This window comes from Vulpes vulpes, chromosome 1 (genome assembly GCF_048418805.1).
Source record: "Vulpes vulpes isolate BD-2025 chromosome 1, VulVul3, whole genome shotgun sequence".
Taxonomy (NCBI): domain Eukaryota; kingdom Metazoa; phylum Chordata; class Mammalia; order Carnivora; family Canidae; genus Vulpes; species Vulpes vulpes.
This window is the reverse complement of record NC_132780.1, coordinates 30,883,560-30,898,887: the sequence shown is the minus strand read 5'-3', so window position 1 is coordinate 30,898,887 and position 15,328 is coordinate 30,883,560. Positions and strand designations below refer to the sequence as shown.

Genomic DNA, 15,328 nt, shown 5'->3' with positions numbered 1-15,328 from the left:
CACTTCTATTTTACCATCGTACCAGGGCAATACCCATTTTCTCTTTCATGAATTTAGGATAAGTTGTGTCTTAAGAAATTTGGGCTTAACATTTGGAATATTTTTTGGGGGGGATCTCGTTGAGGTGGAAAACCCAGCCACACTCTGAGTATAGGGAACATCTGTGCCTCATCTTGAGGTGAATGAAGTATTCCTCTAAAAACCTCGGTGCTGGCTCTAGTTTAATTCCATGGATTTTCAGCTTCTAGGACCCACTGTCTACATTTATGCTTTTCTTTTTTTAAGACACAGTGAAAGAGTGAGCTTTGATGAAAAGTGTCCTGTAAACAGAATAGACATTTCACTTGACTTGTTGGAATAAGGTCAGCTCCTATCTTCTACCTCCCACCACTTTGGTGTTTCCCAAAGTATGTTCCTGGGAACATCTGCTTCATGATATACCTTAAAAAGAAAAAGAAAGATAGTTCTGTGGTCAAATATGAGAAATACTATCACCTGGAGGTAGAATTGCCATATAATTTACTATTGCAAATTCGGATGCTTATGAGAGTAAATAGAGGCCCTTCATATTCATACGAGGCATAGCCAGGACTGTCCTGAGCCACCCAGACCTATGTGGGCACCCTGGATGTGACCCCTCCTGGTAATCCCTGGTGTGCACGAGCACATTCACCACTCTGCAAAAATAAACGTGTAATCGATGATTGTATAGCAGCATCCTGCAGTGAAATAACTTTTGTTCATATGTCCCCTATTAACCACCTGTAAAATTAGTGTCTTTTGGAATATACTTTAGGAAGTATATGCTTAAAGTTCTCCAACTTTTTGGAACCCGGCTCCCCTAAACTCTTAACACTTGGCACTGAGCTCACTGCCACTGTGTGGGGGTGCAGGGTCCAGTGACTATTGCCACAGCCCCATCTTGATTAATGTTAATGTGCCAGCAGTTTGTACCCACTGCTGCTCTTGCATCATCAGTGAACATGTCAACATGATGTGAACGGCACATAATGCCATTAGTGATATTACAGGACTGCTTTTGACCTCGGGGATGTCCTGAAAATGGATATCCCTGGAGCCCACCATGCCGGCTGTAGTAAGGTCACGTTTTCTCCAACGACCATGCTGCTTTCATGGGGTGTTGTTTTCATCGTACTTGGCCTACCTGACACTGACATAGATGCTAACTCCTAATCAGTTCTAATAAATTCTGTTGTGGGTCTGTGCAGGCAAGATGCATTCTTTGGATTATTCATAGATTGCTTTTCATGCCAATTTGATTTCTTCCTGCGATCCAACACCCTCCTCATCACTTGTCCTCAGTCTTTCCAAACCCAATTACCCGCATTTCCATCTGTGCGTTTCATGCTTCTGTCCCTCTGCTGGGCTGCTGTAGACTTTCCGAGCATGCCTCTGTGTCTGTTCCCTGCCGTGCTTTTGCTGCACGGTCTCCCTTCTTCCTGGACTCTGACCTCCTGCCTCTGACTGATGAGATCCTTTCCATTTCTCACAAACCCATTCAGACTATGGCTCAGTGCCCCGCCTGGATCACTCTGCTCAGGAGTAAGCTTTCTGTCCCTTTGCTCCTGGAAAAGTTTTTGTATCATTAATGGTTACATAACCCTGACATAGAGGGGGTCTTCCTGCTGCCTCCTGGGCAAGTTGCACAAGTTTGGTTCGCTGCCCAAACCCTCCATCCAATTCCATGGTCTACGGACATCCAAATCACCTCCCACAATTTTTGTGAATTTCTAGTCTCCTCTGCTGCCAGTTTATGCTTCTGTTTTATCTGGGTTTAACACAGATGCAAAATTCAGCCCCTTGCCAGTTTTCATTAAAAAAAAAAAAAAATCCTACTACCACTGTCCAAATGTTTCTGGGATTTAGTTGACTTTCCCTAAAGGTTTGGTGGTCTCAGGGTCCTGTCATAGGCATGCGGCCCATCCTGCCTGCCCCTGTGATTTCCAATCACTTCCCCTCTACCCTTCTCTGTCTTTGCCCAGTCCCTCAGAGCTCTTCCTGGTTCTCTCATGTCTTAGTGTTGCTGTCGTTCTTCAAAATCCTGTAGGGTGCTTTAGAGTCTTGCATGGTACAAGGTACCCCACGTGGCTTATGAAAGTATTTCTGCAGACTGTTACAGCACTCTCCCTAAGAAAACCTCTGCTCAGTGGGATTGTATAACGTGTGCCAGAACAATTTTAAATAATATTACATGTATTTATACGTATGCCACGTACTTTCAGCCACTTCCTGGTACATGTTTGTATGTGAACGCCGTTTGTCTCCTCTTTGACTGCAAGCTTCTGAATGGAGCCATGCATCTTAAATAGCCAGGCATCCATCCATCTACTGTACCTGCTTGCATGGTCCTTTGCCCAGAACAATCATTTAATAAATATTGAAAATAATTGAATTACTCACTTTGTTCTTACAGAAAACAAATTAAAATGAACATTTCCCTAAGCATAACTTAATTAGCAAGCTAAACTGACTTGAGCAAATATGCATATTTATATATTTGCATATTTACATATACTCAACTTTATGTAATACATAATATATAATATGTATACATAACTATATATAATATAATATGTAAATATGTATATTGTAAAAATAAAGAAGTATATTGAATTGTTCCTTCCATTAAACCCAACGTCTGTGCTATGGTGGTGGTATTGGCGTTGGTGGTTGGGAGACGGAAGTGGAACAGATTTGTGTCTTCACCCAACCTTTCTTGTATTTATGTCCAAAGTGGCATCTCTGGTGCAGGGCTTTTGTACTTTAAAAATGTGTTGAACATGTTTCCAGGTAGTCAGCTTCCAGTGGGCTGCCCTTGGGGAGCCCCCTGACTGCCGAGTTTCCCTGTGATGCCTGGGAACTCTCTCTCCATCAGGAAGTGTACTCCTCTGGGCCCAGTGCACCCCTGGCTCCCTGGTCACCCGGCTTCCTCACTGAAGGGATCCCACCCTCTGGGGGAGGTGCTTCATTGCCAAGAAGGCTGTGTCTAATGATCTCTGATCTGTGTGCCAAACCTGCCTTCTGGTTTGTTTGTCTCTAATCCTCACATTGGCTTTTTGTTCTTGGAGTGGTTGGAATGGATTTTAGTTTGGGTTTTCTTCATTTATAATAACTCTGGAATGTCATATACTGTGAAATGCTAAGTAGGGATGAGCAGCAAAGCTGCTTAAAATCCCACCAGTATGCTACAGCCCGTCATTTCTAAATCTGATTAACACTTAGCACCTGCCAAGCAGCAGGGATGATTACAGGCTCATATTTTAAATTCTTTCTGTGTTGGTGCTTCCCCCACTTTCCTACTGTGGGAAATCCGACGTATAGCAGCGAGGAGTTAAGAAGTCACAGCCTCACTTGAGTTGTATTAGTATTAATTACCTGTGCAGATCTTGGATAATTGAAGCAATTACTCTTCATTTCAGCTCCAGGGCCTGGAATGGATGGTTTCCCTGTATAATAACAATTTGAACGGGATCTTAGCGGATGAAATGGGGCTAGGGAAGACCATACAGACCATTGCACTCATCACTTATCTGATGGAGCACAAAAGACTCAATGGCCCCTATCTCATCATTGTTCCCCTTTCGTAAGTAAAGTCATTTATTCTGTACTTACCGTTCTGTAGGTTGTAGATTGCCCTATCAGTAGCTTGTCCTTGTTTTTCATTTAAGGCAGAATTTTAGCACATAGTAAGATCACCAAGAGTGTCTAATCTGGACTAAGGTTGTCACTTCCCACCCTCGGTCTCTTTTAAACATGGGATAGAGTGATTTGTATCAGCCCTTAGCACCACACCATAGTCTACACAGCCTGCATGCTGCACAGCTGGGTCTTACTTGTCATCACCCCTTAAGCGGTTCACAGAGCAGAAAGGTTTCGATATCTATATTTTTTAAAGATTTCCTTTGCCTTGTCCTGTTTCCAAAAGGCTACCTTATTCAAAACGGATGTCTTCTCAAAATCCACCCTTACTGTACAATTTTTTAAAGATATTTATTTACTTTTTAAAAAGATTTTATTTATTTATTCATGAAAGAGAGAGAGACAGAGACAGAGACAGAGACAGAGACAGAGACACAGGCAAAGAGAGAAGCAGGCTCCATGAAGGGAGCCCGACATGGGACTCGATCCTGGGTCCCCAGGATCACACCCTGGTCTGAAGGCAGTGCTAAACCACTGAGCCACCCGGGCTGCCCAACTGTACAAACTTTTAAAGCAGAATCTAGATCACAGTCTTAACTGTGAGTTTTGAATTAAACTGCCTTCAGTACGACCAGCTCAATGCCAGCGATTTTACTGCTCGAGGAGAACAGGTCTTGCTGGTCCCCAGAGCCAGGGCGCTCCCTCCAAGGTCTTTCCCAGACTCTCCTCAGAGGAGGACTACCTGTTCAGAACCGCCCTCCTCCGATGGTAGTGTCTCTGGCTGTGGGTGTTAGGTTGCGCTTCTGTTCACCGAGATCTTTGTAGATCTCGGTGCCAATACAGAGTTGGTCCTTGCAAAACAAAAACAAACAAAAAAACCCAGGATTCTGGTTTAGCATTTGCAGATTCTGTCTACATGAGGTGAGGAGTGTCTGCAGGCTTCTGAATCTGTAGTATGCAAATCCATAGTATTTAGATGTCCTTCGAATTGTATCTCCGATTCAAGTATATATTTTGCTCTTTATGTTTTGTGTGTTCTGACTCCTATATAATGGTGATGCTTTCAGGGATTAAAACAAAAGAAGGCATTCTGTATTTCTTCCCCTGCTCCTTCTTGACAGATTCATTTAATATTTTCATGTGCTTCTGTCATTTCTTTTTCCTGACTCAACTTTTCTGAGGACTTACGTGGTTGTTCTTAACGAATCACCAAATCACTCGGGGAATTGCTGTTTTCAATATTGAAATTAAGGGTTTCCACCCCCATGTTTATGCATTTTTTAATTTTCTTTTTTCTTTTTCTTCCTTTTTTTTAAAGATTTTATTTATTTATTTGTGAGAGACAGAGAGAGAGGCAGAGACACAGGCAGAGGGAGAAGCAGGCTCCATGCAGAGAGCCCGACGTGGGACTCGATTCCGGGTCTCCAGGATCAGGCCCTCGGCTGAAGGCGGCGCTAAACCGCTGAGCCACCCAGGCTGCCCAATTTTATTTTTTTATGAGATTTCTTATGAACTCACAAACACAACTTGTCATGCTTTGGGGGCAGCTTATTCCCCACTTATCTCTTATTTCCACACCTTTCAAAGAAGTATGTAGTTGAGATATTTTATATTCTCTTGCCCCTTTCCAGGTGAGGCCCGAGCATAAATAAGAACATCTTTTTAACCACTGATTTTTATGCCAATGTCTTTTTCTCTGTATGTTTTCTTTTTTGTTCTATAGGACTCTATCTAACTGGACATATGAATTTGACAAATGGGCTCCTTCTGTGGTGAAGATTTCTTACAAGGTTTGGAATGCTTTATTTATATATAAATGTGGAAAAGCAAAAAATAGACCCAATTTTTTTTCTTCCTCCCATATGCACATCTGTGAACTGTATTTGGTTGTAAAGTTTTGTCATGTACATCATGTACCAAACACTGTGAGTTAATCATCCCAAGAAGATTACTGTAATAAACCATAATTACTTTCAGATAGTGAAATGCAGAAGAAAATTGTTAATTATCATATTGCGAGGTTTCTGATGAGAGTAATACAAATGACAAATATCGCACATCCCTCGCGCCGCGCCATGCCCGCTGTTCCTGCAAAGTTCGGCAATTACCCGGGCACCCGGGCTGCCTGCTGCACGCTCCCGTAGAAACGGAGCCTTTCAGCCGAGCAGCGGGTTCTCTGCTACCTCGAGGTTGCTGTAATTTCCTTCTCCGGCTGTCCCCTCACCCTCGGTTTTCAGTGGGAAAGCCTGCCTGTAAAGGGCCTGAAAAGCATCCAGATGTGTGCGATTTTGCCAAGCACTTTGTCGTGGATAATGGGTCTGTGTATGATAATGCGTAGATGTGCAATCCTCAGTCGTGTGTCTGGGCTCCATTAAGCCATGAATAGTGAAGCAAAATGTACACATTACTTCCTTTGGGTAATGTATATGCCTACATATATATATACACTTTTTTCCATTCAGGGCACCCCTGCAATGCGTCGCTCCCTTGTACCCCAGCTGCGGAGTGGGAAATTCAACGTCCTCTTGACTACTTATGAGTACATTATCAAAGACAAGCACATTCTTGCAAAGGTAGGTTTTAAAAAAAAAATCTTTTACCTCTAATTATGGGACCATTGCACTGGAGTATAAAGTATTCCCCAAATTATACTCACTGGTATAATTTGATCATTAGATGGCCTCTCTCTCTCTCTCTCTCTATTTTCTATCTCTTGCAGAGTCAGATATATTTTAGTCGGGGGTTTTAATTCTTATGCATGCTTTTTTTTGTTTGGTTTGGTTTGGGCTTTTGTTCTTTTGGTTTTGGGGGTTTTTTTGGTTTTTCTTTGTGTGTGTGTGTGTGTGTGTGTGTGTGTGGTTTTTTGTTTTTGTTTTCGTTTTGTTTTTGTTGTTGTTTTTTTTTTTTTTTTTTTTTGCATATGTCATTGATTCTGGTTCTCTAACCTAGCCTCTCACAGTTACTGAGTTTATGTCTCTTAAAACAATTCACCTGGGCTCCTTCTGCAGCTCTTTTCTCTCCAACGGCCCTGAACGTGCTTGTGGAAGAAATAATTGTTTTTGTAGCCCTGGGTTATTGTCAGCAGCATGACTTCATTCCTCTTGTGCCTTTGTCTCTCCAACGATGAGTAGGCACCTCTCCATATGGTCTTCTCCATGTGAACATTTGTCCAGGCTGCAGCTTTGGTGCTATTCCTGTCTTAGGTTTTTTCCCTGGTAAAATAATGGGCCATTGTTTGGATTACTCCAGGCTGTTTCTGTGACTATTCACTTGAAGCTGAGAAAAAGTTGTTTTCTACCTGCAACATACATGTCTCCTAATTTGTACTTTCTTAAGTTGTCCTTTGGCCGGCAAATAGAAAATGTTTTTTTTTTTTTTTCATGTTTAGCACCTTGCCCCCTAATGCATTCATTCAGAATACCTTCTTTGGTGGGGCTAGACGCGGATACTTCATTTTTCTTCCTCCAGTAATTTCTTTTACCCTGTGGTGTTCTGGAAGTGCCATAATCTGAAATGAAGCGACGGCCAGAACTGAACAGAATAGCTGTTTCGGGGATCTGTTCTCTCTCTGCATTAAACCTTTGCTCAGGGAACTGAGAGTTCCCTTCATGGCATCACAGGAGATAACATATAGGAAGTGTGCTCCCAGGAGAGGTTTAATAATTGAGATGGCACTGGCAACAATGCTGTGTTCCTGCTCCTCATACTCAGAGATGAATCTGGCAGTGTTGAAAATGACATGTTTTTCGATATTACTACGGGAATGTGTTTGTACATTCGAGATCCTTTAAAAAAAATCCTATCACATCTTCTGCATATGTATTTCAGAATTCATCAGAGATGCCTGGTAGTGAGATGAATTGCTTTTACATGTTGCTAGAGAAATGAAGCTATAGAAAGGGGTAGTAATATTTTGTCCAAGTGGAAGACCCAATTGGCAAAAGAGTAAATTAGCAGAATCGAAGTCCTCTCTGATTCCTTCTTTATTAGATCATAAGCTGAATTAGGAAAGTAGATGTAGACTGTTTGCTTAAATACATTTTTATCTGCTGGCCCCTTCTATGCTATTGGTAAGCTTGGGATAATTGTCCATACAACTTCATGCTTATGAACACTTTTCTTAGAAATGGTGGAGGAAGAGTAAAACAAAACAAAACCCAACAACAAAGCTATGGTAGTTTCTTTTGCCCAAACATCTCAGCCCAGCTGAAGATTTTATATTTCTTTTCCCCCGATTTCACTGTCACTTGTAGTGAGGAAGGCAGGGACCATCTAGAATACTCTGCTAGTCTCTCTCTCTCTCTCTCTCTCTGGGAGCTTTGGAGCAGGATCCGGGGACATCTGAGCACCAGATGCTTTTCTTGGCCATTGCCACTGTTTTGTAGGGAATGAATAGGCTTAGTGGGACATTCCTCATTGTTCTCACTTAAAGAATCTGAGACCAGTGACCTTGAAGAGGGCTGAAGGGTGAGTTATGAGAGAGGAAGGGGCCTGCATGTAGACTTAGGAGGGAAGATTATGTCATATGGCCATTCTTTATTTTTCAAGTGGTAGTCATGCTAGGAAATGAGATTGTGTTTAATTCCAAAGTTCTGGCAAAAACAGAGGAATGATATTTTAGCATGGTCTTCACTGTCAGTGAGTATATGCTTTCATTTTAGATATCTTAAAACAGTGATCCTAGACCTGGCAGGTAAGGACCTGACAGGTAAGGCATATGTCTGAACTGAGAGACTCCAGGTTGCCAGGCCTTATTTTTTTTTTTTTTAAGAGAAGCTGAATGTTCAGATTGTTATGTGAAGTATTCCAACTTTTAAATGTTAGCAACTCATTCAAATTAAGAAGAAAAAAAAGAACACTGAGCTGAGCCAAGCCCTAACCGTATAACAATAGAAGCAAAGGCATGAAGCCAGAGCATCTCAGCTATGAGTACCGACTGTCGCCATCTTGGAAGATCAGTCATTAACTTCTGCTTCAAGTGGAGAAGCAGAAAATCTGCTCTTCTATTATTGCTATGAGCAGAGGCAGCACGAGCTCTACAGCCAGTAGAGCCATCATGGTATGCCATCAATAGAAGGAGTATTGGTTGCGGAGACACGGGAGCTAGTTAGTCCTGGCCCAACTATTTAATTCTGGATCCAAGTTCCCTTCTTTGGGAAGGGCAATTTGGAATCACATGGTCCCTAAGCAACATCATTGCTTTGACATCCCATTATCACATGGTATATATCACATGATCTATCAGGTATGGGAAACAGACTGTTGAGATTTTTTTTGTTATCCCAAGAAGAATCACACCATATTATGTACCAAGTATGACTACTTTGGTTTTCCACACTACCACTTGCCTGTTGCAAGTGGTTTTATTTTCCCTCGCTCACTGTGTGTTGGTCCTTCCTCTTGTGTTACAGATTCGGTGGAAATACATGATAGTGGACGAAGGCCACCGAATGAAGAATCACCACTGCAAGCTGACTCAGGTCTTGAACACTCACTATGTGGCCCCCAGAAGGATCCTCCTGACTGGGACCCCACTGCAGAACAAGCTCCCAGAACTCTGGGCCCTCCTTAACTTCCTCCTCCCTACCATTTTTAAGAGCTGCAGCACATTTGAACAGTGGTTTAATGCCCCGTTTGCCATGACTGGAGAAAGGGTACTGGTCTAACTTTTGTATTTTCCACTGTATGACAATGAAATGAATGTAAAGAACCCAAAGCTGAGAATGTTAGAGCTGCAGAAAACCCACAGGGTGATTGACAACTAAACACTCATCATTGGGTGCGTGTGTTCTCTTTCCAGGGTTATTTTCTGTCCTAAGAAAATGGATCTAGTGATGAGTCTAGGATCCTTAGTCTTTTGCCGACGTGTTAATCAGGCCACTAGAGAACCGTCCTGAATGATGGGATGCTTATCTAAATGGGCCACAGGGAGGATGAATGGAAAGATATTTGCTAAATCAATTTAACTAGAGCAACCGAACCAACTGAACACAAACCTTGAAGCAAATATTTCCTTGTAGTAAACTTGGGCTTCTCTTTATAAACGGTTTCCCTGTGAAGAGTTCGTGTGTGAAACTGCACTAGCTCACACTCACTTTCAATACTCATTTTTTTCCGGTTTTAGTGTGAACCTCAGTTCTGTGTCCACAGCAATACTCCTCACATCCCGGAGTACCCGTTGCCACGCTTCTTATTCTCATTCCTCCGATCATCTATCTCCTCTTGGAGCTCATTTATGAAAGGAAGACACAGGCCATTTTGCAAGAAAAGAAATGGGCACCTGTCCTTTTGATTAGTGGTTTCTCAACTGTGGGAACGAAAAGCCACTTAGAAAGCCTTCGGGACATTTATGTTGGAATGTTCAGCACTTTAATTCTCAAGTGCATTGTAAGGACCTCTGCCTTTTGTCAGTAATTCATTGGCTGGCCCATTTGTAGAAAGTAACGTCAATCAAGTCTGCCCCCTAGAGGCTCATAGGGAAAGGTGGCATAAGAGGTTCTAGAGAAGGTTCTGTGTGAGGAGGACTGAACAAGATGGGGCAGAGAGAAGAAGAGTGAGGAAGAGCGGTGTGCACCACCAGCATACACTCGGTCTACTCTCTCTTTTTTTTTTATGTCCTTGTTGCTTTGGTGTGTTTCTGCATCCGAGATGATCTAAGTTAGGAGCCTAACTTAATGCTCCAACATTGAGTAAGAGCACATGAACTTATGGCCCCTTTATTTGGGTTCTGTTTCAGTCTTCAGTAAGGCCTTGTTGCAGTCATATCCAAGACATTCTCAGCTGGGGGACGCCTGGGTGACTCAGTGGTTGAGCATCAGCCTTCGGCTCAGGGCATGATCCTGGGGTCCCGGGATCAAGTCCTGTAGCGGGCTCCCTGCAGGGAGCCTGCTTCTCCCTCTGCCTGTGTCTCTGCCTCTCTCTGTGTGTCTCTCATGAATAAATAAATAAAATCTTAAAAACAAAAAAAGAATTCTCAGCTGGGAGACTGGTGGCTCTGGTCCCTTTTCCATGGAACTCCACATTATGACAAAGACCCCCATTTAGAGGCCATTTTATTACCAGCTGGCATGTGGGAAGAGGATTTTGGGGTGTGCATACCAGGTAGAGAGAGACCTGGCCTTAATGCACATAAAATTTCACTCATGTATCTCAACAAAATAATAAACATAACCCTAAAGCTTTATTTCATGAAACAGCATTAAAAAAAAAACCCAATAGCAACATGTCCAACTCATCTGAGGTTCTCTTGTAGGTGGACTTAAATGAAGAAGAAACCATATTGATCATCAGGCGTCTACATAAGGTGTTGAGACCATTTTTACTGAGGAGGCTGAAGAAAGAAGTTGAGTCCCAGCTGCCAGAAAAAGTATGTTGCAAATTCAAAAGCTGTGTGGTATTTTTCCCTTGCCGATCTCCCAAGTATGTGTGTCTGAAATTGTGTTTCTGAAACAGCAGGCTTGAATTTTAGTCACAGGTACCTTGGAAATAGCATAAAGGACTTTTTTCTTCCTTAGAAGCTAGAGGTCTGGGGCACCTGGGTGGCTCAGCAGTTGAGCGTCTGCCTTCGGCTCAGGTTGTGATCCTGGGGTCCTGGGATCGAGTCCCACATCGGGCTCTCTGTAGGGAACCTGCTTCTCTCTCTGCCTATGTCTCCCCCCCCCTCTCTCTCTCTGTGTCTCTCATGAATGAATGAATGAATGAATAAATAAATAATCTTTAAAAAGAGAAGAAGAAGAAGGAGCTAGAGGTCTTAATGGAGAGAGAGAGAGAAGTGAAATTTCAGTATTTTCAGCCTGGTTTCCCAAAACTTTAGGGCCAGATTTTATAAAATTACCAAATTCATCGAGCATCCCGACATTTTATCTTTAACTGACATCAACTCAACGTTATATTAGTTTGACATTATATTTTAACTTTAGATTTTCTTTTTTTTCAGTGATAACCTTGTTAAGTTTACTCTGGCAGGCGCCACAGAATTGATCTGCTAGTGAGTCAAGCAGGGTTATGGGTTTGGGGCTTGCATCATCCTCAAAAGGCCTCATAAACATTGAGCAGTTTTCCTAGAAATGTATTTAATGCATGTGAGATGCTTATGATGTCACTCTTCTGACAGTTAAGTGAAAAACAGAGTTCCTGCAAATGGCAGGCACATCATCTAATTATTCTTGGTCATGGTTTTTTTCCTGCACCATTTAAATCAAGTCCCTGTGAATATTTTAAGCAGGTATTTTTTTCACATCACATTTTGCACACTGACTTCTCAGTGCTTTAGAATGTCTTTTGACCCCTTTACATGTTTTGGTTTGGTTTGGGTATTAGTTTAATATGTTTCTGATCATATTTTTGGAACCATACACTTCTGAGTTCTCAATTTTATTCTCATAGAGATAGGTTGTTTGGCATCGCCTACTATTTGTTGCATGAGAGATATTTGTATCCGAGTTTTCTCTGTAGAGAAGTCAGTTCTGAAAAGTGTATTTCTGCGTTGTTGTGTTTTTCTGTGTAATGACTGGGGGTGGGGTGGGGGGTTGGTACAGATTGGTTCCTCCTATTCATTTCCTAAGTGGGAGTTGACAAGATAGCATACAAAGTTGATCACTTTATTGAGAATTCTGTTCCCAATTCCCCTCTTCATTAACAGTCAGGGGAAAATAATTAAAAATAAGCACAGTTCTTATACCATGCATACCCCAGCATACCCCAGCAGCATACCCCAGCAGAAGCCTAAATATTTAAGTTTTTTATCTTGCCACTGAATGCATCTTGGGGGTTGAATGCTGTTGATATTTTTTTGACTTCCTATGGTCTTGGCATGTTTGGGTAACTCTCTTACTGTTCACCATAGACCTAGTTACTGAATAAACTGGGGAATGGGTCCAGGGGTCATGTGGCCTCCTTGAACTATATTCCTGGCAAGGGGTCCTGCAAGATATAGAGATGGATGTTAACTATTTTGTGTCCTAGAGTTCTTTTGTTTCTTTAACAGAGATATAGAATAAAAGGTGGTTAACTAAAGGTCTTCATTTATTCATTCTACAAAACTTCATCTTATTTACTTAATTTCTAAGACTGGCTAATATAGATTTTTAAAAGCATATCACAACTTGGGAGTTTGCCCTGTTTTAAGAAAATCCATTCTATAAAACTCCAAACCTGCCCATCATAAAGGTTATGGGGTGATCGGTTATATCACAAAGGAATTCTTTGCTTTACTAAAATATTTATTTCACTGTTCCTTCCACAAGACAGCTTCATGGGTTTTGATAAACTTTAAAAAAAAATTAGGGTTAGATTTTAGAGAGCGTGTCTCCTGAATAAAGTATACTTATATTCTTTAAGACCCAAAGTATTATTTGGGGTATGTTAACTGCCCCATATGTGGTATATCATCTACGGATAAGCTACCTTTTATAGAGACAGCTCAGGGGAGTGGAAATCATGGCTCTGCCTGTCGGAGCGGACACAGGTCCCTATCCCATGCCCTGTCTCTTACTAACTGTGTGACATTGGTCAGTAACACAGTGGGCCTCTGTGTTCTCATCAGTAACTGGCAAAGAAATAATACCTGCCTCACAGAATAGTTGAGTGGATTAAATGGCTGTAAGACCCATGAGTCTGACCCTGGCATGCGGTAGGCTCTCAACTCCTGACCATTGCCCCTGCCATACTCCTTACTCTCAACTCCTATTGCTCTGTCCGGTATGTAGAACTAGAATAGTTCATTGCTGTTGGCCTCAAGTTCCTTCTCACCCTCCACTCCTCCTCACACATCCTGTGGTCCTCCCTCGCCTCTGCTCATCAACCTTTCTAGGGGGGTCAGGGGAACCAATCACTTAGTGCATGTACGTAGCTGTGGATGTGGCCTGTCCTGTGCTCCATCTCCACTTTCTCTATCTTGTTAGGATTTTTTTTTTAACCTGAGGGAAATTGGCCATTGAAGCATCATCTCGAGGGGTAAGGAGCTTCCCTCTGCCACTATCTGCTTACAGCCACAAACAGCGTGTCTGTCTTTCTCAGCCTCCCTAAAGACCCTGGGAAGGAATCCTGGCTGATGGCAGGAAAAAGGCTAGCTCTGCCATAGCAGTAATTCTCCAATGCTCTCCTGCAAAGCAACCAGTCAGGGAAGTGGTTTTTAATTTTATTTCTAAATTTCCGTATAATAAAATTCAGTCTTTCGGGTATGCAGTTCTGTGGGCTTTGACAAATGTTAACCACACCCACAGTTAAGGGGAAGAACATTTCTCCCTCCCAGCAGCCCCCAGACACCCCTGGTGCTGCTCGGTTTTAGTCAGATCCTGTCCGTAACCCTGAGCCTCACGCAACCCGTGATCTGTTCTCCATCCCTAGAGCCCTGCCTTTTCCAAAACGTCACGTGGCTGGAATCAGACATCATGTCTCCTCAGACCTTTTGCATCTGGGTTTTCTTCACTTAGCCCAACATGTTGAGCTAACCACTTGAGCTCCATCCAAGAGGTTGCCCATATCAATGTCTGTCTCATTTTTATTGTTGAGTTAGTATTCTCATCTATGGATGCACCATAGTGAATCTGTCCACTCAGTTGGGATGGTGGGGTTGTCTCTGATTTTTGACAATCATGGATGCCTCTGCTGTATGCATGGTGTTATATGGGTTCCTGCATGAACATAAGTTTTTATTTCACTGGAGTGGAATAAAATATTTCACTGGACCCCATGGGTGGGGTCGCCGGGTCCTATGCTAAGGGCATGCATAGCTCTATAGGAAACTTCCAGAACCATCATGCAGTTGCACCAGCAGTGTCTGAGCCTTGCATTTCTTCCACGTTCTCGTCAGTTTTCATCGGGTACCGTCAGTGTTCTTGACCTTTTTAGCCATTTCAACAGGTGTGCACTGGTATCTTGTAATAAATTTGCATTTCTCTAACATCCACTGATGTTGGGCATCTTTTCATTGCTCATTTGGCATCCATATCTCTTCTTTGATGAAGTGATTGGTTCCCCTGACTCCCCTGGTACTCAAATCTTTTGCCCATTTGTTTGTTTTTAAAGATTTTATTTGTTTATTCATGAGACACACAGAGAGAGAGGCAGAGACATAGGCCGAGGGAGAAACAGGCTCCCTGCAGGGAGCCTGATGTGGGACTTGATCCCAGGACCCTGGGATCAAGCCCTCAGCCGGAGGCAGACACTCAACCACTGAGCCACCCAGGCATCCCTATTTGTTTGTTTTTTAATTGGGTCATTTCTTTTCTTATTGCTGAGTTTTAAGACAGAAAAAACTCTTAAAATACAAAATTTATTTTGTATGTCCTACACAGTAGTCCTGTCTTGCACAGGTAGCCTGAGCTCAGATATAACCGAAGCAGGCATAGAAGGGCCAAAAGCTTGATAAGTACAGCTCTGTTTCATAGAAAAATTAGTTTTTAATGGATAAGCATTTAATAAAAATTAGTTTTAATCAATGAGTATTTAATATAGCAATGAGTCCAGTGATGTACCTAATGAGCAAGGGACTGTACCGTCCCCCCAGTGCTCCCAGCACCACCAGCAAGCTGTAGCATAAAATCCATTCCTTACCCTCAGGAAGGAATGGCAGCTCATACAAGAGGCCATATGTAAAACCTCACATAAACTGAATAAAAATTGATTTTGCGATTTAGCTCCCGTTTAGGGTTGTTTGTGCTGACTG

At 42.4% G+C, this 15,328-nt stretch overlaps 1 protein-coding gene across 6 annotated transcripts in view; it reads left to right on the top strand.

Moving 5' to 3' along the window:
- Nucleotides 1-11,122, top strand: part of LOC112922132 (SWI/SNF related BAF chromatin remodeling complex subunit ATPase 2) — a 72,241-nt gene extending 61,119 nt beyond the window's left edge. For all 6 annotated transcript variants that reach the window (XM_072761781.1, XM_072761800.1, XM_072761807.1 and 3 more), the window contains exons 15-19: nt 3,441-3,604; nt 5,384-5,450; nt 6,123-6,233; nt 9,072-9,314; nt 10,913-11,122. In XM_072761781.1, the coding sequence (XP_072617882.1) occupies nt 3,441-3,604; nt 5,384-5,450; nt 6,123-6,233; nt 9,072-9,314; nt 10,913-11,107 (780 nt within the window). In that variant the 3' untranslated portion in view covers nt 11,108-11,122. The remainder of the gene's footprint in view (nt 1-3,440; nt 3,605-5,383; nt 5,451-6,122; nt 6,234-9,071; nt 9,315-10,912) is intronic.
- Nucleotides 11,123-15,328: the final 4,206 nt, after the last annotated feature.